General features: G+C 41.9%; 1 protein-coding gene across 1 annotated transcript; it reads right to left on the bottom strand.

Moving 5' to 3' along the window:
* Positions 1-16,404: 16,404 nt before the first annotated feature.
* Positions 16,405-21,664, bottom strand: arrdc2 (arrestin domain containing 2). The gene is made up of 7 exons (XM_079267996.1): positions 21,274-21,664; positions 19,648-19,865; positions 19,441-19,543; positions 19,084-19,340; positions 18,796-18,958; positions 18,098-18,258; positions 16,405-17,849 (listed from the first exon to the last, which is right to left on the bottom strand). Exons 1-7 carry the CDS (start codon positions 21,545-21,547, stop codon positions 17,796-17,798), a joined length of 1,230 nt encoding a protein of 409 aa, XP_079124122.1. The 5' UTR covers positions 21,548-21,664; the 3' UTR covers positions 16,405-17,795.
* Between the last annotated feature and the right edge of the window lie 3,433 nt (positions 21,665-25,097).

Below are 25,097 nucleotides of genomic sequence, written 5' to 3'. Positions count from 1 at the left end.
TATCACAGGCAGTTTGCAGTAAAGGGGTCAAAGGTCAGAGTTGTTTCAAGTTGCTGACTGCAGCAGGCAAGTGTCATTTGAAAGCAACTTTGGTTTGTTGTATTTAAGAATAATTTCTGCTGAGCTATGCACTCTCAACACATTCAAACTCCCTGGATACACACCTTTAGGATTGTTTTGCGTTTAGCTAGATCGAGACAGTACAATGCTTGTACCGGTACTTTTATTCAGTTTACATTTATAAATGTATTTATGTACATATTTTCTAATTTGTGTTCTAAATCATTCCTTTTTTCACTCACATAACAACTAATCCTTGTGTACTGCTCACACTGCCCTGGGATTCAAACTGGCAGCTTTCTACACGCACACCGACAAGCAGACTGAACAACAGTAATAGAGTGTGTGTATGTCAGCCAAGCACAGCTAACAGACGCATAAATAAATACAGACACACACCAGTCCAAACAAGCAACAACTTGCAGAAAGGCCGCCCACACACGCACACAGCAATAGGCAAACACATCCTCCACATGTTATCACACTTAACGTTAGGAGCCTCAACGCAGCTGGTGCTGCACAGGGGAAGCCTGTGGGTGTAGATCTATACATGCCTGGTATTTAAAGAGCGGTTGGCACTGCGTCTGCTGTATTTCTTTGTGTTCCACTGTACACATGCTGATGTATCACTTATTCATTTGGTGCTTGTTCGTGCGTAAATGTTTGCACATTACAAAATGCATCAGTGTGTGTTTTTAGTATATTATGGAATAACACAAATTGACTTACATCAGGTGCAGGAGAAGTCTATGTCACCTAAAATCTTTGGATAACAGTGCAATCACCATCACATCACACTTTAATGTGACTTCTTTGTGTGCGACTTCCTCATGAATGTGAACAAACTGTGCAGACTGCACTTGGTGGAATTACAACTGAGATTTTAAAGTGGTGTGAAAAGTGAAAGACAGAGGTGAGAACCAATCTTCTAAGGTGTGCCGTAACGATTTCATGCTCATGTTTCCGGTGGAATATTTTTCATTGTTGCAACTTTAGTTTGAGGTTCTTCATTCAACTCATTTGTTTTGGTGATTGAAGTCTGTGCCTGCAGCTTTCCATGCTAGATTTAGAGACATAATATGGAAAGAAATTAAATAAAATGTGAAAATTGATCGAAACCTGTGTGGCTTTATACCAATGTTTGTGTAAGAATTTCAACTGAAATGTTTTTGTTAAATAGATGTCATGTCAATCAATACAGATGTTCAGCGTCACTTTAGTACGGGACTCGAAGTTACATGTCCATTTTATGAATTGTGATTTTAGCGTTAATAGGGCGAAATGCTTCCCTGATTACTGTAGTGGCTGATCAGATTTCTGATGTGTTTTCATATTCATGCCTTGATTATCATGTTTCTTTGTTTTATGTAATGTTGCTCTGCAGGATTTGATCATGCAGCACCCTAACTAAGTGGTTTTGTTTACAGGCAGTTAGTCCACCTGTCAGAGCTCAACAGTCGGGCACTTTGTGGGCTCATTGCAGGTCACCGAGTCGGTCTTTATACCTCCATTCTTTCAGGGGCCAGTCTGTTGTTTTTATCCGGTTGACATTTTTTGCTGATTTTAGATCAGATATGACTGACAATAGGCCTTCTGTTTAGGCATTCCCTGCACTTCACTGGTTCCAGGTACAGGAAGTCCTCATCGCGTTTCAGTCCAATAGATGGCATCACCCAATCTCGCTTTCATCACGACACGCATACTCAAACTGACAGAACACCTGATAAGAAAAAAGAAAATACAAATAAAAAGAAACTTGCCTCCGCTGCTTCTTCTATTTTTCTTCAATTTCTCTTCATTAATACTTAGTTTATTTGGGGTTTTTACATATAGCTCATAATATATATTTTACCTCTTCCCAAAAGACTGAACTATGAATTCATTAATTAGTTTCATACTCTCTGTGCTTTTTCTTTTTGCTTTCACAATCTATTTTTCATTTTCACCACTTCCTTCCTTCTTCTCTACCTTTCCTTCCACCATAAGTACATTATTATTCTGTCCTGTGTTATAGTATTGCGTGACCAGAGACTTCTTACATAATTCCTCGCAGTTGTTTTGCAGAGGTCTGTGCATGGTAAGTGCTGCTGCACGTTTGACGGGAAAGATAACAAGCGAGGTGCGTCACAGTGTAATTCAGGACAGATGGAATGCTGCAACTCTATGAAACCACTGCATTCAACCAAAGAAAAGCTTTGGTTGAATGGTGTTCAGAAAGGAAACTTACAGCCAGCCATGTATACCAACAGGTACAGACAAACATAGAAAACAAACTCGTGACAAAACCTCAATAAAATGTATGCGCTTCACACTTGTATAGACAATCCCGTCTCCTCGAAATTAGGTTTATATACAGCGAAATAAAGTTTTTATACAGCTAGCTCTGCAGTAAATTCGGCTTCGTAACAACCCTCATAACATCTACGTCAACTTGGTTGTTTTCCCAGTGTTGAGTGTTTATGTGACCTGGACCGGGGATTAAACCAGCTGAGTGACCTTATCACTCTCCAGCTGGGTTTTTGGCTTCAGGAGCAGAGCGGAGGAGGGGGCTCTGGGGTTTCCCATGGGGTTCTGGCCAATGGGTGTCAGGAGGGTAAATCAGGGGTTGAATCTGTTTTCCCTGTTCCATTTCCCCAAAATGTTCCCCACTGAGTTTCTTCTTTCCAGAGCAGAATATCCAGACTGCCAAGGACACAGATGTGCTGTGACAGTTGTAGCAGTGGGAGTCCTCAACTGAAAGAACAGCACCAGTGTTTTTGTAGTTTCTGTACATTTTCTTCAGTCTAAAAAATAGAGTGCAAGAATTTAAAACACTAATTAAAAAAAAAAAAAGTAGCTTTTTTTTCTGATAACTTTTAGAGACTATTGCTATTAGTACAGGGCATGACAGTAATATCACATGTCTGGCTGAAATGAAAGGGTGACTCCCCCCGTACACATTGTTTAGATGTTTTAGATGCTAAACTGGATCCGGAAATGTCTTAATGTGAGATCAGGCGACACAATATTAGCACAATAATGGCCCGACCCGATGTACGTGGGGTGTCGCAAACAAAAATGAACACAATTCTTCTTAAAAAAGTGTTAATGTACATAAACTAATGTCATTGGTATTGTCAGTTGCAACAGTGAAGTTGGTCACTACAACAACAACAACGCCAGCACAACAACAACAAGTAAGTTATTTTACTATAAACTGTCAATGTAGAACAAGAAGAAGTCTGTTGTGGGAGAAACGTTTTGGTAAATAGTAAATTAACTTGCATTTATATCGTGCCTTTCTAGTCTTCCCACCACTCACAGCGCTGTACACTACACACACATTCATACACTAATGGTACAGCGCCAAGGACACTTCGACATGCAGACTAGAGGAGCCGGGGATCAGACCAGCGATCTACCAACTGGAAGACGACCCGCTCATCCACGCAAAAGTGGTTTCCATCTTGTTTTCTCAAATGCTATGCAGACAGTGTTCCTGGTGACCTTTGAGGATCGAGCTCCTTTCAGATGACTCAGTAGGCGAGAAATGTTCCTGTCTTAGTATTTAAAACGTTAACTGTCTAGAGGAGTGTGGAAAAACAAACTGCCGTGATTACATGAACTAAGAGCAATGTTTATTTGACTGTTTATTTGACTGTTTGACTGGCAGCTGAAAGACTGTCCAACCAGTTTGAAAGACGAAAACATCCAAAGATGACAGAGATGTCAAAATCCAGCCGTGTTATCCGCCTCTCTCCTCCTCCCCCAACGATCCACACCTCATATTTTTTTGAAAGATGACTCCTTTGTTCGTCAACACCTGGGCTTTAAAAGCAGGCACTTGGCCAAGAGAGGGAGAAAACAAACGCAACAGGTTTCGTCTTTCCTTTCAATGAAAAACAAACAGAGAGGGAGTTGAGAGGGAGGGAGAGAGAGGGAGAGAGAGATGTGAGCATCTCCGCACGCTCACCAGCTGAGAAAAGAGCCTGTTTTGTTGCCCTTCGACACGGGAGCAGCAGGACTTCCTCTGAAGTAGCACTTTGCTGTGAGTCAGTGGCTGGGGAGGCGGTGGAGGGCTGGAAAGGGAAAGAGAGTGGTGGCGGGGGTCCACCAGGTTCTGGTCATGAGGAGGGAAGGAGGTTATTCTCTGTTTAATCCCCCTCTGTCGTGGCAAACAGGCCATAGTTCCACAAAGTCACTCCCACTCTCCGAAAGTCTGAGGGTGTGTTACTCGAGGAAATCAGCACGTGCCAAAAGAAAAAAAAAAAAAAACAATGTGTAAAAATATTAGGGCTTGACCAGTTATAGAAGATATTATCAAATCAACTAAAATATCAATATTAAATTGAGACCTGGAGTAGATGCATGTAGAGTTTCTGTTAGGGCTGGACCTGTGCACTCTCATCCACACAAAGTGCAGTTTAGTTCAAGATGCTTTAAATAACACAAATCTGCTTATTTCAAGCCGCACCTCCCTTTGCAGCACTGCATGAGCTTGTTGACCCCGGATTTATCATATTATTTAGTTTCACAAGGATGACAAGCTGTGATTAATCAGACTCCAAATGATTACAATGATTACAAGTATACTGAAGGCGGTTTGCTTCAATATCACGTTTTGCTTTATTATCAGCAGGGATATTTGTCGGAAAAGGCATCAAAAAAAACTTTTATTAGCCGATTTGTATTACCCTGTTGTGATTGTTGCTGATAGTTTGGCTTAAACAAAGTGTAAAAGCCAATGAATGCGGAAACAGTTGCTGGTTTATTCCTCCATCAGACGCAGAGCAACATTAGCCAACGTAAGTCGATATTCATTCCCTTTTAGCTCTGTTTTGGTGTCCACCGACTCCTGATGGAAATATCCGACTCTCTAGCTATTAAATGTAGTTCATGTTCACCAGCTAGTTTCTAACATTGTCTTCTGTCTGGTGTGGGACAGATACATCTGGTTTAACAGTTCTTACAATGGCCTGTGTGTTATAAGTATAATATTTACCATCTTAGTTTACTTTGTTTGCAGGATAATATTTGCTACAACAGCAGCTAAATCCTGCTCGGCACACCACCACATGACACCGTCATTTAAAGCGGATATGGTAAAGTTTGTGAAGCATGTGTTAACTTCCTCTTGTGAAGACAATCTGTGGTTACAGAAAAGGACAAAATGTACAGCAAACAAGGCCTTTATCCTGTTCAACTCAGAAGCTGCCAATGAGAGTCAGGTCACACCATGCACGTTCTCTGCTCACTCAAAGACGACAAATAGTGTCTGTGGTTTGGAAATGAAAAAAAAAACATTAGATATATTTGACTTCGGGGCATGGACAGTGATACAGGGACCATTTCAATCCTTTGTCTTCTTTTTCTTTATCTCAGTCTTTGTTGTCTACTCCCTCCACAGGCTGTTTCAATTTCACACACCAGTCAACTTTATTGCTCTGCAAAGCAGAGTTTATAACCTGCACGCCTCCTACAAGGAGGAAAGCACCTGAGATAGTGCACATAAAAACCAAGTTCAGTGAAAATGGATTCTAGGTAGTGTACAGTAATAGTTACGCAACAGTTACATTAAGCTAACATTAAATTAGTGCAAAGGGCAGGACACCATGAAAGGTATTTTATTACTGTATTATCAAACTGCAGTCCAACATTACAATTTTTTTGCAGACAGAGTATATAAAAACTGGAGGACTTTAAAAGCTGTTCTGTGCAATCGGCTGCATTGAAATTAAATAAACTAACAAAGCGAGTCAGAGTTTACAGGCCTGAGCTATACCCTGGAAATGTTTGGGCTGTGATCAGTCACACTCTTTACCACATGTGGCGGTTCGTTGGTTCCTTTGGATCCCAATTAGCTACTGCATTACAGCACCTATTCTTTGACTTGATCAAAGCACTCTGAAAAATAAGCTACAGCACTAAAAGTTGTTTATCTACCATGCATTCGACAAATTTAGGACCACGTCTACCCTGAATTGTGGAATGCTTCATGGGTCAATACTGGGACCAATGTTCCTTATTGTCTTATTCTATATGCAACTTCAGCCATGTCCCCATGAAATTGTGTTCAAACTTTTAAATAGATTTTTCCTGAACATTTACAGTACATAACATAATTTATAAGTTAGTGACTAGCTCCATTTATCATTGTGGTCATAAAAAGACTCTTAAAGTAAATCAAACTACACAAAAAACACTGCAGAGGCATGAAAGCCCCCAAAAACAGATATGAGAAAGAAGTTCAGGGAAAGATCAGAGGAGAGAGAAATAAAGAACAGGATTTTAGGGATTAAAGTGAATAGATGGGAAGGACAGCTTAGATAGATATGCTTAAGTTTCTGCCTACAAGAAAAGCAACTTCATTTGTAGATAACATTTTAATTCACAGGGTAATTCAAAGTGTTTTCAATAAGACATAGTGACTAAAATAAAAAGGGAGAAATGACTTGAACAAATACAATTGCAGACTTGAAGACAAACAAAGAAAAGGTCAAGCCAATAAAGTTGCATACTAAAACTTTGGTGGAAGAAGTATTCAAATCATCAGTTGGCAGTTGACGTTGTTGGCAAGTGTGTTGTGTTATGCAGCGGCTCGGAGCACAAGACAAATGTCGCTGCGGGACAATAAAGTATATCCTATCTTAAAGACCTGTTGAGCATGTTCCCCTCAACATATGGGACACAAAGCACCCTGAGGCAAGACTGGAGGTATGCAGCTCAATGTGTGAGTACACAGGGAGAGTTTCCTTCCAAAATAAGACAAGCAGTGATTCCGATCCAATACACTTTTTGTCAAATTCAGCGAATTTCTCCTCATGGTCCTCTGAAAAAAAAGGTCCTGTGTTCTACATGGCCCTGGCTCTGTAAATGAGAAACGACAAAGTGTCTCAGACCGAGCCACACAGGTCAGGGATGAGGCCGTGGACTTATAAAGAGAGGCAGTGGGAGCGAGAGGGACGGTAAATCTGAAGGGGGGTGTTTGTTTACAAATATCCACCGTCTTTTTCAGAATTTCTGACTCCACATTGACGTAACTGCAGCCATAGCAGACAATATAAATATTTGAATATATAAATTGTGAGGTGAAATTTAAAGTTGTGAAAACAAAGACACTAACGAGCTGCTGGCTTTGCACGGGACGCAATCATCTACTGGGTGAAAGTGCTGTGATCGTTTGTCCCATCCATCCTCCACTCCCACCAGCACTATGTGTTTCGGTCTTTATATTACATCACTACACTCGCGGATCAGTTCCTCAGAGTGTGTAATATTGACGTGATTGGTTTACATCTTAGTTACCTGAAAGCCAGGTGCGTCTCATACAGACGCTAAAGGGTTGTGCGTTGTATCAGACGCCGGGGGGCGGGACAAAATGTTGCTATTTGGTCCTCTGGGAATGAGAATAAGCTAAAATTGAATTCCTTCTTTTTTTTCAAGGTTTACCTGAAGTTTATGAGGCTTCAGCAGCCTGCATTAGATACACAATGAACAACTTTGGTGGATAATCACTTGATATTTCTAACATTATCTTCAAGAACATTTTTGAATGCATTTTTGCACAAATTACAAAATGTGTGCATATCTCCGAACAGCCGGTGTGAGCCGGAGCAATGACTATAGCACGCAACAGCTGTTTGAAATGTGAAAACGTGTGATGCTATCCTTTGAACAACCAGTGCCACGGTCCCGTCTATGGCTCCCTATGAAAGATCTCTGATCGGTTGCTGTTGATAGAGCCCTGTACCTGCAGTATCTATACATCTACCTAATCAACAGGGCCAATGACAAAGTATCGATCAAATAAAGCTCCAGCATTCTCGCTCCCTTGCGTCGTCTTTCCTGTTTTTCATTGATGTCTACATATGGATTAAAAGGGTGTCTACCAGTAAAACTATCTCCTTTATTGTGTCCACCAGCGCTGATCCTACAGCTGATCCTCCCCACAATACTCGAAGGTCACATTCAAAAGAATCAGACCAGTCTCAACAACCCAGAACAGCAGCTGGCACAGAAACAGAGGATGACATTACAGTCGTCGGGCCGATTTCAGTTAATTATCTTCTTCCACATGACTGAGATGACACGTCCAGTCCATGGTGTGTGAAAACGAACTTCTCCCCTCCCTTTAAGAGGGAGGCCAGCTTGATACAGAAGTGTAAATGTGATTAGTTGTCAAGTGTTTCAGCTGCTGTTTAGTGTCAGAAGATTTGACACTTGACTCTAATGGGATTATAAATACTGTTGCGCTAATAGTGTTTAGCTATCATGCTCTTAAATCTTAAACAAAATGTGAAAGTAACTGTGAAACATGTGGCGACAGGAAGACGAGCAGCTCCACTTTTGAGAAAAAACTGCAAAGGAGTCGCTGCTGTTAGAGGCCAGAGTTTATCTGAAGTCTCCTATTTCTTATATACATTTCAACATATACCGGATATCTGACAGAGTTCTGCCACGCCCCCCGTTCCTGCTTTAAGAATTCACATCTGACTTGTTTTTGCGTTCGTGGGACATAGTGCTCTCCCGGCCCTAGAAAAGCAAGGCGATTGGGTAACACGTCATTTGAGTGAAAACGTCCTCGTCTCATCAGCTTACCCTGCCATTGTTTTCCTGCTCTGCAGCTCTGAGAGAGCTATGTGCTAATGCTCTCCTTCCAAGAAAAATACATTCCTGAACGCTGCTTTCATGTTTGTCACATTATGGAGGAGAGAGTTTCTCCTTGCAGCACTGGCAGGCAGCCAGGTCTACCAACAAAACAGCCCAGCCACATGCACCTTCACATGGGAGGGGAAATTACTTGCATATGCCTTCTACGCATATATAACACAGAGGGAACACATTTGAACCATCTGACCGGTTCACTGTGTTGCAGCATGTGACCGCAATAAGAGCCGACTACAACTGCACTTAGGTCATTGATGCTGCTGACAAGAGCCGGACTGGAAGCCAGATAATGAGTTAGTTTGAATTTTAAGAGTGTTTTGATTCAACCTACAGTGTATCCCACTTTTCAATTGATGATGCTGTCCAGTTAAAAACCAAGCATCTTCAACAGCATGCAGCATTTGGTGATTGTGAACTTTTCAGATAAACTGAATGATTAAGTGTTCCTTTATGCATTGAGAAAAAGCTCTTACTTCTTAAGCAGAAAATCTATTTTACATTTAAAAACACTATTATCTGAAGATGAAATCATCAGCTGAAAACAGGGCAGCTTTTCTGAAATCATTACAAGTTCTTTTGGAGACATGTTTTTCACAGGACAGCAATGTTTTACTATATAGTGACAAATTATTACAATATCTAAAATACGTCGCATAGATTCTGATGAGCTATAGTGCACTACAGTGTTATCTCATTTGTCACGGTATGTCTGTAAATTGATCCTAAAAGAGGTATAGTCCTGAATCTCAGTCCAATTTCTAATAAATGCATCCTGCCCTATGACAACTGTACACCAGAACTAAATAGAAATGTCTCCATCATAGAGGGAGCAGCAGGGCTGCAGTAATTCACTGTCAAAAACACTGTCGTGCAGAGTCTAAAATACACAGTCTGGCTCACATGCTGAACTAAGAAACAATACCTGCACCAAATATCAGTGTTTGGTTCTTTGAAGGTGTTGATTTGAAAGATTTTAGGCTCTGAGATAGTCACCTTTTGCTTTTAATGTCTAATTAAATCAAGTTGTGGCTTGTGGTGATGGCACCTAAAAGACACTAAAGATTGATTTATTTGTAAAAACCCATCACATCATGCATTTTGGGCTCTGTGTAGAGCCTCCATTGTATTGAGGAACATTTACAAACAAAGAGCGCCTCAGAGCCCAGAAACAAAGAGAGACAGATCATAACACAAAGCAACAAGTAGATTTAGTGGAACCCTGAATCACAAGCGTGGGAGGAGCAGATATAAACAAAGCTGCTCTTCTTGCATGTTGTTTGGGGATGTTGTTTGTTCCTACTTGGTATTTTTCCCCTTCCAGAATAATCTGGGGAGCAGCTTGGCGTGCCGTTCCCTGCTGTCTGTTCTGTGACCCCTCTGAAGTTACACTGATTTCCATGAAGCCTTGAAAAGGGAGGGGAGCTGCAAGCCGATCCCCCCGCCCCCTCCTCCGCCAACCCCATCAACAAGGCGTTGATCTGAACTCGCGCTGACGTCTTGATGCCACAGCCCCTGTAAGTCCAAGCAGGGCTGAGCTGCATGTGGGTGTCACATGGCCAGAAGAGTCTTAGTCTTGTTGATTTGAGTTCATAAGAACATCGTGAGAACATTGATGTTGTACATTGCATACAAAATGTAATATGCTACATCTAGACAGCAAAGCCTGCTTTGTTTTCGACAGTGTTATGCAGTGGAACAACTTCAGGGCCCCGTGCCGCGTACGTGTCTAACTTAGTTAGCCGGATACTTTTCAGGATAAGATGACGTAGATCAGGCTTTTTCGGTTCCACGAAGCAAGTTCGGAAAAATCACCATGGCAACACATCCAAAAGCTTGAACCTGCTCCAGCGCAGGCTAAGTGAAGGTAGCTGGATAAACTGGTCACTCCCCCGGAAAAAATGGCAGGCATGGATGTGTTCATTACATTATGGCACATATTGTATTGACTACCATTCTGAATTGTGTGTGTGCTGAGTGTGTACTTGCTCCCATGTCCTCTTGATGGCTGGTTGCATACATGGAGGTTAAAGCACTCATAATGATATGACAGTGTTATTAGTACACCAGCACATCATTATTGTAGAACATGATTAAGGTGGACTCATGATAAGAATAGAGAGAATCACACACTATTTCTTTTCACTGCTTCAATTGATTGAATGTCTGATTATGAATAATACACACATGCATACTGATCCGCCCATAAACAGATTCTCACACACATATTCAAACTAGTTCTATATGGTAATCTACACATACATGTATATACACATATATAGTAGGCTACATGATACATAAGGGCATACAGTACATATATCCTCATATTAATGAGTATCAATTAGATCCTCTTTGGGCTTGTTTTTATCTACTTATTCTGAAAGAGTTGAGATAATTATTTTCGCTGTAAGATCTCATTGGATGATGCATTCCATGAAGTCTACTGCCAGCAGCACATTAAAGACATATCATCTGATTGGTTGGGGTGATGAGGCATTACAATTAGCTGATACATTTTCCAAACACCTACGCATTTAACTCGTCTGTGATATGTTGCCGTGCTTCCTGTCTCGCCCTCGCAGCGGTGGCTTTGTTATATTTTGCCGTGATTCCGGTCTTGAAATCCTCATATGCGTTCATGATCATCTCCTGCTCGTCAGCGGAGTAAAAAGAGGCTCTTTCTTTGACTTTATTTAACATTGTACTGTTAGAAGATCATGGTTTCGGTGATCGACGCTTCCCCCTTTTGAAGTGGGACGAGCACGCGCAATCATCCTGATCCCGATCGTCTGGTTCGAATTAACGAGACTGTTTGAGAGGATCAGCCTTGCAGGAACAGAGATAGCCTGACATCAATCATCTCGTTCATGTAAGCTGGCTAATAGCACATTTGATCGACTTTGCTGAACCACTTACGTGGCACGGGGCCCTGGACATGCAAAGACAGAGCAGAGACTGAAAACAACCCTTTGGCCCTAAAGACAAAACACAAGGACCACGGACGCTTCTGCACACATAAACTCCCAACAAAACTCCCTGCAGTCCCCTTTCAACACAGCACAGAACAAAGCCTCATGACGTCCTCATGACGTCCTCCAAGACAACCCGGTGATACGTCCTTCCTTTCAGACGCCTGGCCACTGGAGGGAAAAGCAACTTTTTGCAAAAAGCAACAACTGGCTTGTTTTGGTTTGTCTGCCACCGTTCCCCTCTGGTGTTGTTGTAGTCTGTTCGGAATGTGAGGCGATACTGATTTTAAACATATGAAGGAAGAGAAACATCAGAGCGACTGACTTCCTCATGGCAACCTTGACGAGTTTTCTTTGCTCAGAAGTGTCCTGATTGGGTATATTTTCTTTTCAGTTATATTTACAAAAGAAACGGGTAACAATGGCGCCAAATGCATCCTGATGAGACTGACTGATGCTACCAACACATCACAGATCTGACGGTTTACATAGTTAGACAGATCAGTAACAAGAAGGGCTGAAAGAGGTGAGAGTTCTTGGTCTGCTGACTGACCAACCACAGTGTCTCAAACCAATGTACCTATACAGCGCATTATTACAACGTAACACCAAGTGGACTGCAGACATGGTGCAAAAAAACAACGTATTAATAGATACAAGAGCATCCAAGGGCAACTTAAAAAAATGTTCATAAAGCATCATAAGGGCCTTATAACATGGAATATGCTAAAAAAAAAGGAAAAGAAATGTATGCTCTCTAAATCTTGTTTTTACTGTTATTGTTGGAATGCTGATTCAGCATACATCATCCTCCCTCAGATTTAATGTGCTCTACAATTACATGGAAGGTATGTTGGATCCTGACTGCCGATTGGCCCGCCAAGGTGAGGTGAGTTAGTAAGGTGAGGTGAGGTAGTATGAGCAAATTAGTCGGCTGGTGCCACCAGTTGTGACTGAGAGGGCGGGGTTGGAAATTACCATGAGCGAGTTATGCAAATGTGTCTGGTGGTGTGATCAACCAGGGCGTTGAGCAGCAATGTCAGGACAACAGCAGCTCATAATGACTCATAGTGACTACTGCAACTCACTTTTCACATCACTCAGTGTATCTGCTCTTAACCGTCTGCAGGTCATCCAAAACGCTCGACGGTCTCACATCACCCCCGTACTCAGATCTCTCCACTGGCTCCCTGTAGCATCTAGGATACACTTCAAAATTCTCTACTTCACGGTCAGGCTCCTACTTATGTAGCTGATCTACTTCACCCCTATTCACCGGCCCGCACTCTCAGGTCAAACGCTCTAGGTCTTCTGTCAGTCCCACGCACACGATTTAAGACCCGTGGTGACCGAGCCTTTGAGGCAGTGGCCCCGAGGCTCTGGAATGCTCTGCCTGCCACTCTGCGCCTCGCAGACACTGTGAATACTTTTAAAAAACAGCTCAAAACTCACCTGTTTAGGCTGGCGTTTGTGTAAAAGTAAACCCATGTCCTAGACCTGCTCTTAAAATATGTTTTAAATTGTTTTTTTTGTTTTTTTTCTCTGTGTATGTAATTGATTGACCCTAGGGTCACATTGTGTTTTTTATGCTTTTAACTTTCTGCTCTGTTAAGCACTTTGTGATGTTATGTCTGTGAAAAGCACTCTATAAATACATTTCAAGTTCAATTTCAATTTCAATTTCAATTTCAATAATGACTCACACAATCCCTTGCCAGCACACGTGCACAAGTATTAAATGAATGCACAGTGATTAAATACAAGTTAGACAAGTGCAAGTATATTTTTTAAACCCCCAAATCACAACTTTTCTTGTTTCTTATACCCTCTCTCATTAGATCCTCAAAAACACCACAAGGAGTCCCATGATGTGCTGTAGGTGCAACAGATACTGTCTGCTGAGTGCGTACAGTATACATTGTCTTCCACAACGACCAGCTAAACCCTCTTCCCAAACACTTCAAAGTAAAAGACTATAAAACCTTTTAGTAAAATTATGACAGCATAATCATGAAAATGTACATTAAGCATCAATGGTAGAAGTGCTCAATGAATAAATGTCCCATGTGACTATTGCATTTATAGATGATCACCACTCAAGCTTTAATGTGTGAGCAGCATTTTGCACTTTTAATTGGTTGAGGAGGAGCAAAATTTTAACTATTTTGTATCCGACTGCAACTAATGATTATTTTCATTATGGATTAATCTGCTGATAACTTTATCAATTAATAGATTTAATTATTTAGTTCGTAAAACAGAAAATATTAAGAAATGCCCATCACAATTACCCAGAGCGACCCTCATTGCTTGTCTCATAAAATTACCAAAATAATTACAAGAAACTGGTGGAAGATGGAACCAAGAATTATTTGCCTTTTCAGCATGAAAAATGACTTGAGCAATTGATAGAATAGTTCATTATCTCAAATGGTTTTCAGTCAACTGAGTAATTGATCAACGAATCAATTCACCTAATTGTCTGTACAGTTGGGTAGTTTTATCTATGACAAAGCATCGTAATAACTTTTCATTGCCAATCTGTTACTACTTTACAAAAAACATCTCAGCAGTAAATGCGAAGGGGCCCATGTAGAATGTTAGTTAGTGAGGTGGGTTAGTTTACCGAGTTAGCAGTCCATCAGGTAAGGCCTCTGACTCCGGTGTCTGCTCTCATGAGCGGCGAGCTCCGTCTTGGCCTATATACAGTCTACGTTCTTGGTGGATGGATCCGCGAAGTACGACAGTTCTGGTCTTCCACAAAAGTTAATGACCTGGAAATCGCAAAGTTCTGTCCTCCTGAGGAAGCCGCACAGCTGAGCCTGTCAATTGACTCAAGTGGATGCGCACGCACCTCCTCTCATTGACGGCCTTTTATCAACACACAGCCTCTGGAACTCACTATTACTTATAAACAACCTATCACTGCTAGCAGTTGTGGAGTAATAGGAGGCATGTAAAGATTATTCTCATATAAAGTACAAGTACCTTATATGTGTACAGTACATGAGTAAATGTACTTAGTTACATGTCACCGCTGATGACAAGTAACTCTTTCTTTTCAGTGTAATAGATAAGTGAAGTCTCTGACAATTATAATTGTGTGATATATCAAGTGAAACTTAATGATCTTCATATATACATTTAGTCAATGCAGCAAATACCAGGATGCAACCCAGAAAAAAACATGTGAAAACAAGAGTGAGTAAGAACTGATAGTAACAATTTTGAATATGCTGTCTGCGGTTTTGTTTTTCATTCGTTAGTTTCATTAGCCCCTTAGTTTGTGATTTGCTTTGGAGGTTCACATCAAATGTAACTCAAATCAAAGTGACGTAAGAAGACGGTTGGTTCAGATACACAGCAGAAGTAAATGAGTAATCGAAAAAGAAGTAAACCACACATTTTAAACAGCACTGTTTATACCAACAGAATATTTGAGCTGTGATTTCACACACCAATTAAAAAGAAACTGAAGCAACAAAAACATTTCAAAGGTTGAATTACTCATTTTGACTAACAATTTAAAACATCACATGAGGATGACAGGAACGCGGTGGATGTTACACGATGCCGTGTGAATGAAACTTCTTGAACACTGCCGTCGTCACGTCTGTTCCCTCGGTGGAAAAGTCCCTTCATACAAACCACACGGGGTCACTGTCAGGTCACTGCAGTGACCACCGGGAAGACCTCAGGGACGCCTGGGTGTTCAGTTTCACTTTGGTCAGATTAAGAGGATTAGGGTTTGTTTAAGTAGCCAAACGTCGTAAAAAGGAAAGCTAATTCGGATAATGTTCGTGTTACGGCTTAAGTTTTCAAAGTCAACATTCAAATGCTTTATTGTTTGTATTGAAGGTCTGTAGCCATGTCAAGTCGGTAATTTATGGCAGTTTTGTACCCAACTGTGTCAATTAATAATTCAAATATATCAATAAACTCAGTTTCTAGTTGGTGTAAAGACTTAAATAACATTTAAAAGATGAGATTCTGCACTCGTTACAGGTTTATGGAGTGTTTTAATGCTGTTACTTTGGTGGGTGAAGCTCTCTAGCTGCAGGCCTAGAAACAAAACAAAACCCCCATCAGAGTGCCCCTGTTCAATCCTTCCTCCCTTCTGTGGAGTCTGTCATTAAAGCAAAACACTAAGATCTGATTCCTACTAATGGCTGTGATCAAACTGTGTTCATGTGGCGATGTTCAGCATACAAACTCCAAAGTTCCTGTTTTTGAATACAGTGAATACCGCACTGTACTGAACATCCCTCTGTCCTTCTCCTTTAAGACGATTCACCGAATAAACCCCAGAGAATGTCTTCAGCTTGACCTTTGGGCCTGTTTATAACTTAGTGTACTCAACTGAGCTGCATGCTACGCCCTATGTTTTATGTGTTTACATGTGGCAAAAAACAACTGGGATCCCTGTTGAATATCCATGTAAACAAAGTACAAACTGTACAAGAGGACACTAAATGAAATTCACATTGAACTCAATGTGACAGATCGAGTGGTGAGATGAAGCCAGAAAGGATTACGCAAGTGCTCGATGTTAGAGCTGTCATGTGCTAAACTGGTCTGTAAGTATTGTCATTGTAGCTTGATTCCCTGACCCCACCCTTGGCAATGATATTGTTTTGACTCATTGTTGAACATGATGTACCTCCTCTGGCACGCAACATAACAAGATAATAAGCTAGCATAATGAGTCAGAGTTGGAACAAAACACTGAAGACAATTTCTTTTATTAGAAAAAAAAGATTACAAAACTTTGGCAAGATTGTGAATCTACAATTTGTCTAAAAAATATATATTTGTTTTTTTTCAGTGCATGCCACCTAGGTCGCACAGCTGACCTGGAAGTCTTCTTTCACACACTCTCAGTCTTTTTGGAAGTTGAGGAGAAAACATAATCCTCGAGTTTTTTGGAATGTTCTTTGTCCATACACTTCAGCGGCGTCTCCAGCTCAAGGCTCGACTTGACTGCTGAGCACTGTGTTCTGGTGGAGCGTCACAAAGCGCCCCACAGCACAGAGGCATCTGGCTCTCATCAAAAGCTATAGACCACGTGGCCCAGAGGTCTCCCATCTCCTCCTCCTTTTGTTTAGCAGCTGGGAGAGCTAATCTAAGGGCCTGGCTTTATACCCCAAATGTTCATCCTATTTCATCGCTGTGCTAGAATCAACCATCACAGCTGTCTGACAGCTAACAATATGCCGTCTATCTTCAGTGCCTTAAGCCTGGCATTAACACACCTCTCGGAATCCATCCACGTACAACGCAACCATTTTTGGTCAGAGTTTTTGCAGAATACATTCAGCTCGATTTATCTCCATGAGAGAACGACTCCATGGAACTCTCACGCAATCTTCAGCTGCAGATAATTATAGCATGTGTATTATTCCCTTCAACATATTGTGACTGGCATGCATAAAATACATTTACATCTGATTACTTGACTTGTCTGCGCCACCATCACACCTTCAGATACAGTATGTGCTTAACCAATAGTAGAAATCATCGCAGGCACACTGCTGCGTCACACAATGCATAGCAATGTAGGTTGTTCAAATCGACTGTGTTGTCAGGACAAGAAGAGTTGGAAAGTTAAGATTGCACCTTCTTACGCTAGTCAATCACGACAACGTGCTTCTAAAGATGTCACTTCTCCAGAGTGCTTCTTTTTTTTTTTTAGCACTAGGTGCAACTCCAACTCTCCACCTAACAAATATCAAGTGACCTTTCACCCCCAATATGTCCTAAACTCCTTAAATATCAGAATTCACATCACACGAGTGAATCTTTGATTGTGAGACATTTGTAACTCACTTCATAAAAAGGAGCCAAATAAATCACTTGTGGAACAGGAACTGATGTGGAGAAGCTACTTTCCCGTAACAGAACAGGAAAGAGTGCACTTTTCTTCATGGACTGGTGGCGGCTTCTCCACTGACATCCAGTTCCTGTGAGCTCCGTCTCATGAACTCTCCGTGGCGCTGCAGTCCCTGTCCACAACGCTCTGTGGAATCAGCTGCCATTTATTGGAGAGAAGTAATCCAGGAGAAGACAATCTCTTGATTTGTTTCTTTAAGTAAAGTTGCTTGACTCTCAGGCGGGGCTCATGGTTCAACACGTCATGCAGCGACGTCGCATGTTTAAGGGCTCAGGGTTGGGGTCAACCTGTAGGCAGCAAAAGAAAAGAAAAAAAAAACAAACATGAGATGACGGTTAAGTAAGCAGATAATTCAGCCTTTGTCCGATCAAACCATCATTCAGCCTACACCCACAGATTTGTTTTCATGTAGCTACAGTTATACAATTCAGCTGTGAGCTCAAGAGTGCCTTTGACAGGAAGGAAGTTGGCGATGTTCTATTCGTCTCCTCAAAAATACTTGGGTAGGTGTCGTTTCCAGCATTTGGTGACTCACCTCGCTGTACATTGGCGGAGGTCGGAAGCGAAACTCTTGAAGGAATGCCATGAGGGGGCGCTCCAGGATCCCACTCAGATCGTCGGCGGGTTGCGGGGCCACCGCATTGTTACGCTGCTCGGCCTCCTCCTCTGTCACTACGGAGCTGTAGTCTGGAGGAGCTGCAGGGGAAAAGGCGGTATAAGTCCTCTGGTCTGACTCAACAGAACAGTACAGGTCCAAACATTAAGCTGCTGAGTCATCACTGTAGTTAAAACTCTGACAAACCCACTTAGCATTTGCTGCCTTTTGCACGAACAAACAGCGATTTCATCCAACATTAATCTTTGCTGAATGGAAACCTTCGTTTATGCACGTTGGCATCTGATTTTGGCAGTCAGTGATCATAAAAGTCAGTATGCAGACCGTTTTCTTCATTCATTTGTTTTGCTATTTTGCAGGCGCTTGAGTGCAAACATCCTTGAACATTAATCGCTACAGATTATATAAATGGTGAAAAAGACAATAATGAGTCTGTACTGCTTTGCTCACTCTGAGGGTCACGTGTTAATCTGCCTAGCCTGAAAAGACTTTCCACAATCCTATGTTTGCTTTAAAAACAAGAACAATCAAGAAAACAATTGTCACATTTGCTACTGATTTGCTTGTGTCCTACACATCTCTGTCTGTCAGTCACTGCGGTGTTAAAGGACACTTACGCTCAGGCTGCTCGGGGATGGCCATGCGCAGCCACTCCAGGTTGACGCTGTATTGGCTGCTGACGCTGGAGGTCCGGCTGCCGAAGGGATGGAGGGGGATGGTGCCTATGACCAGTGGCAGCTCCAGACACAGCTTAGACGTCCCAGGAACATCAACACAAATCTAATGGAAGGAAAAGAGGAACACTTTTAGTGAAATCTGTGTAACGTAAAGCAGCAGCATGCATGAAAAGAGGGAATATAGCGTTTGAATTCCTATAAAATAAAGCAGCTTTTGACTGAGCGCACCTTGAGCATGTACTCCACTTTGATGATGCGGCACTGCAGGATGGACGGACCCATGGGTGGGATCTTGATGGCGCGACCGTGCCATGTCTCCCTGGATCTGGCCCCCACAATATCACCGCACAGGGTGCCCACCACCGCGCGCTTCTGCTTCATGGTGCCGCGGGCAATGAACGTCTGTGTCTGAGTGATGTAGGCTTTGGGCACAACTGATCTGGAGGTAGAGTTGTCGAACTCCGCGAAGACAGGTATCACCTCACCTGGGGAGAAGGGAAGTATGTTAGAAATAGCAGACACTTCTAATCTGGCCTAAAAAGTCTGCGTTTTTAGAGAGAGTTGTTTTAGGTGCTAGCTCCTCACCTGGTGTGTAGCCTTTGCGGTCGATCTTTGCAGTTATAGACACCTCTCCAAAGTTGCGGTACCATGCCCGTGCCATCTTGTCCTTCGCGCCAGCCTGTGGCGCCTGGGAATGATGAAATCAAAGAAAGGTAAGTGCCTCAAAAACACCCAGAAAACAATGAGGAGTGTGGTGACACAATGATGAAATGTGAGGGCTGAGATGCTCACCAGCAAGGTCGGTGTGTTGATGTCAATGGGCTCGATAACTGTAAACTCCTTTTTGATCTTCCTGACGGTGGCCCACGGCCTGTGTAGCTTCACTTTGACCCAGTAACGGATGCTGCCGTGTTTCCCCTCGAAGGAGGTGACCAGCGTCTCCTCCGGCAGCTGGAAGCTAAATGGAAATTCATGTCTGCCTGCAGGGAGGACGGTTACTTCGCCATTATCTGAGGAGAGGAGAAAGAAAAGCGACGGAAATTAAAGTTAACAGTTCATTCACTTGTTGTTTTGCCTCTGGCTTGTCATTTGATTTCAAGAGTACAGGTCAGTGAGTGTAACTTTAATTCCTGTTTCTCCCCGTTTGTGTCATAAAGTGTGCATACAGAATTACAACACTGAGATAAACAACCAATACGGCGCAATAAAAAAATAAAAGTTCCCTAATCTTGACTGGGATCGATCTGATTGTGTGTGAGGTCGAGTCACATTCTACACGTATGCATGACAGTAAAGTAATTAATCTGATGAAGGAAAAGAAGAGCTGATACACAACTAGTAAAAAACTAAACATTGTTTCTTTAGAAATCTACGGATATAGAGTTGACTTTGTGAGAGAGTAGGAACAGATCTTTAAAGATGACTTGTTGAAATAGAAATGTCTTTCTCTGCAATAACATGGCTTCTGTGCTTGCTCAGAGGGGCGGTTCCTCCTCCATTGTGCTGACTGAGAACATGTTTTCCTCAAGCTGTATAATATAGCCCGTCTCAACTGCTCTGTTTTTTCTCTCTCTCTCTTGCTGCACAGGTCCAGGAACACGCGTGTGCGTTCAACAGACTGTGTTTAGTGTCCCTTTGTTAGCTGGAAGCTCCTTCTTGATTAAAGTAACAATACTGTCAATGTGTAATACTCTTAATGAGCCAAGTGGGCTGTTATTAGCTTTCTCACACCAGCCAAAAAAAAGTCACTAAAATAAAAGTTTTAAAAATGAAATACCAAATCAAGCAGTAAGACTAAACATTGCAATGAAACATACAACTGACGAAGCCCTGTCTGTGAATTTCCTGTCTACATTTTAGAGCTAAACAGCTCTGTGCTCGATGAATGAAGGCAGAAAGCTGAGGCTCTCTCACATCTCTGTGGAGAAAAACAACTCTGAAGCTTCTTCGAATGAGGAAAAGTCTGATGGCAGGACTATTATTTTTTTACAATGAGTGCAAAGACAGCTGTTGAAACATATTTTTTCTCACAACAAAGAAATCATCTCTCAAAAGGCTCCTTATAAAGTGATGTTTTTAAAGTCACGTTTGACGTCATTCGAAAAGTATTGGGGATCTATTCTTGTTTATGTATCAAGTCCAAAGCAGACAAAACAATCTCAGATGTGAGACAAAAACTCACTTACAAAACATGTTACAATTTGACTGCACTAGACGTCAATACAACCAGAAAAAAAGCGCATGATCCGTTTAACTCTCTTACTAAATTATGAAACAACACTATTGCCAGTTTTCAGACAAACAACCCAGTGTCCCCATCCAAATAACCACTTTCACTACTGTTTCAATCATTAGTTTACAGACAGGATGCCCCCTCATGTGGTCTCCCCCATCACAGCGCCTGCAGAGCGGACTGACCTGCCTGCAGCAGCACCTCTCTCCGGTTCAAGTACTCCACCTCGTCGCTGTAGTTCTGGGTGTATGCGGTGCTGGAGCCGGCGGACCGGGACTCGGTCCAGTGCACTTTAGCGAATCCCTCCGCGTGGAGCTTCAGGGAGTCCAGCCGACTCTCCGCGGACAGGTCCAGCACCACCCGGCCGGACACCACGTCCCCGCTGCTGAACACCGGGGCACTGTCCACCTCCGGAGAGTCGAAGACGATGTCAAACTTTTTCAACTTGTCGAAAATCATTTTTGTTTCAGGTTGTGCAAGTCCTCTCCAACGCAAAGTAAGTGAATCCTTTATTCTCGCTCCGCAGTATGTTAAAGTTTTCTGAAGTGGATCCTCAAACTGCAGATGACGTTTATTAACTTGGTTAAACCTCAAACTGAAGAGCACCTTCTGCCTGCAGCCTTATTTGCAGTCGAAGAAAGTGGGCGGGATTTCCTAAGGCATTATGCAAGGCCTCGAGAGAGGGTTGACGGCTGATGCTGCCTTCAGGTGCTCCTTCATGGCACCGACGTCTCAGTGCTGCACTTGTGAATAAGACATTGGGCTACTTTATTCGGTCAAAATAAACAACAAAACGTGTCTGGAAAGTTTAGAACAAGTAAAAGTAGAAGACCTTTGAACAAACACTGCAGCAGCTGTTTTCAATAATAAAACACTTTCAAACACCGGGGAGGGGGTTGAGTGAAGTCAGCTGCTGCAGCTGAAAAGCAGACTGTGCATCCAGGTCAAGACCACTACTGTTACAAAATTAGACTTTTGGTGGGTTTTTGTTTTGTTTTAAGCATTATAACAAAGATTTCATAAGGGCAAAAAACGTGTTTTCCTTCATTTACCGATCAACCATCAACTATCACCTTTGTTCCTGTATGTCAACCACAGACTAAAGACTACATCATAAGATATCAACAGGCTGTCCTCTTGGTGGCGACAACAGAAACAAAGTATTAGACATGTCCGGACAAAACAACCTTGTGATGTCAACGATACCAAAATTACAACTGTAATGACAAAACAAACACATTTACGGCCTCAGGGTTGGCTGACAACTACCCACTTGAGAATCACATCTTGACAACTTCGGTGTCAAGTAAAACTCCTTCTTCCTCTGTCCTACTTACAACTTAGTTCGGTAACTTGTGTGCAACACTTATCCTCATATTTCCGGACCGAACCTGAAGGCAGCATAATAAACATGCAGACTGGGTGTGGAGGGAGCAGAGAGGAAAACAGGGCCTGCTAGTGATTGATGGTTACAGGTTCGTAGAAGAAAACAGACTGACTGAACATGCCTCCGTCTGGCAGAGATCCGCCCTGTACAGCTCAGAGAAAAATAGTTTCACCCTGTACCAAAAGTTGTTTACTCCACTTATTCCATGTTGCTTTAAAACATACTGTTTCACAGCCCGGGAACAAATGAAAACCACAACTTATGCATACAACTTATGCCACCAAATCCCCTTATGAAAAACTACTGCAGTTGTACTACCCCCAATAATAAAGGGATACCACACAGAGAAGTCCCCGAAAAACAAAAACTTGTAACAAACTAGGCCACTTGCATGAACTTATATAGCACATGTGCAGCCTTTTCCTAACACATCAAATTAACTTCCAACATTGGCAAACAAAACCGAATCGGAGCAGAATGGATTTCAAACTCTGCTGCAGTCAATTCAACTTAATTTTAAACAGCGTTACTCTTTTCATTCAATTCAAAACAGAACAAAAATAAAGTCTGGTTTCAGAAAAACAAAGTTGTTTACTCCTTTGTTCCCAGGTAGTAAGAAGTTAGCTCTTCAGTGCCACCAACTGGCGATGTGGAGGCAGAGTGCACAGCTGCAGGACTACCAGGATGTTTTTACGGCGCCTGAACTGGACTGGAGATGTGTGTGAATCTGGGAAAAGTTGTACATGATGCTCACAGAATAATAAAGTTAGGCCTCTGGAGGGTTTTCCAACTGAGTATCCGCTCACTGTTAAATTACTCCTTCCCGGTTCATATAAAAGTAGAAGTAGGTTTCTTGCATCTTTCCTTGGGTATAATCAGTTTCTTCGTCCAAAAAAAAAAAAAAAGTGGAATCAGCAGCAGAACTCATATTATCATACTCAGAACTGTCCCATTTGGGAGTTTTTTGCATATAGTACATGCAGGAGGTTGTGTCCTGCAGTGAAATATAGCCCAGCACACCACCTGCTGGTGACCAGGAGCAGCAGCCTAGCTCTACCAGGTCTCCCTGCCGCGGCCCGAATAACGTGGCCGTGAACGTGTGGGCCTCTATGCACAGAATGATGAGCCTGATAAACGCTCCCGCTCAGTATGATCACCCCAATCATCCTGTCAGCAGGTTACCACCGCTGCAGGCTGAAGTAAACATGTTCATCCCCATGAGTTTCTCTTGGTTTACCCAAAGGGCTGCTGAGTGCACAACATTGTAGATCAAATATTAAATCACTTTATACTTGAGAGCAAAGAGGGGCTTGAGGACGTTTTATTCTTCACTGGTGTTTGCATGAGAAACAACTTTCTTTTTTTTGATTTCCAAATCCTAAAAAACTGAAACAACTCCTAAAAACACAACCAAACTGAAAACTGGACGGACTCTCGGATACATTCCCAACTTTATAAGGGAAAAACAAATCAGCTTTAAAAAGATTGTTTATGAAAAGCTAAAAACAGATTAAATGAAACTAACACCACAGTGTAAAATGTATGGAGAGCAGCTGCAGCAGCAGGCTGCGAGGTGGAGGAGGACGGGGTCGAGGGGAGCCACGTGTTGTTTTCGTTATTGCCCTGACGATGCATCCTGCATTTTTTTTAAACAGCTCCCGCCCCTTCCCCGTCTGTCTTTCCCTTTCTCCGCACTTCTTGTCCCGAGTAAACAGAATCAAACACAACAGTTATATTTACTGCTTTGCCCGACGGCTTGCACATGCAAACATACTAAGGTCGATAAAACCGATGCTGTTCCTGAGAGGATGTATGTTGTATACGAGGAGGCTGAAGCGTTTGTTATTTCTTGGACAGATTCTGCAGATAGCATTGGACTACACAGAATGTCGGTCTGAGAGACATTTACAGGTCAAACCACTCACGTACTGACAGCACCTGAGCCTCTCTACTGGTAGTAATTGTCCACAATCCAGAAAACAAAATTGTATGTCATTTGACAGAAGAGTACGGTGCATTTATGAATCAGTTACATGGATTTGGCAGCTATTCTGGGTGAAGGGTGAAGAAGCAAAAAGAATACTTGTGATTTCAACATTTTATTCTTTCATAATAACAGAAGCATATTTCTGTACCATTTTGTTTAGATTTTTGTATGTGGTTTTATTTAAATGTATACATAGTTTAGTGAACATATATGTATTAAATATCTTATAAATCTATTTAATACATATTATCAGAGTTATTTGGGGTATTTTCAGTGGCTTTATGTAATTCTATCAGTTCTTGTTTGTTAACCAGCTGCTTTACAGAATCAATTGATCCAATTATTAATGAACGGTTAATAAAAACACCAAACATTTGCTTTTTACAGATTTTTTTTTTTTGCTTTCTTTTCTGCATCCCTTCATCATTATCAAGTTAATGTTTTTGTTTTTTTCAAGCTGGTCTGAGAAAGGTAGCAGTCAGAAAATAGTAATTTCAGCTCTGGTAACAACTGCCATGTTTAATATTTCATACTAAGTAATGAATACAATAACATGTTGTTAGTTGCTTAGATGAGTTTCCTTTTTGTGGTCACAGAGAATGATTTAGGCTGAGATGTGGGCTAGCTATCAACAT

This window comes from Melanostigma gelatinosum (assembly GCF_949748355.1).
Source record: "Melanostigma gelatinosum genome assembly, chromosome: 4".
Taxonomy (NCBI): Eukaryota; Metazoa; Chordata; class Actinopteri; order Perciformes; family Zoarcidae; genus Melanostigma; species Melanostigma gelatinosum.
Note: the sequence above shows the minus strand (reverse complement) of the source record. Positions and strands in the feature narration are given on the sequence as shown.

Coding starts and splice junctions, on each gene's coding strand:
- arrdc2 (XM_079267996.1), bottom strand. CDS start 21,547: ATGATTTTCGACAAGTTGAAAAAGTTTGACATCGTCTTCGACTCTCCG. Junction 19,866..21,273: donor AGAGGTGCTGCTGCAGGCAG/GTCAGTCCGCTC, acceptor TCCTCTCCTCAG/ATAATGGCGAAGTAACCGTC. Junction 19,544..19,647: donor TCAACACACCGACCTTGCTG/GTGAGCATCTCA, acceptor CATCATTCCCAG/GCGCCACAGGCTGGCGCGAA.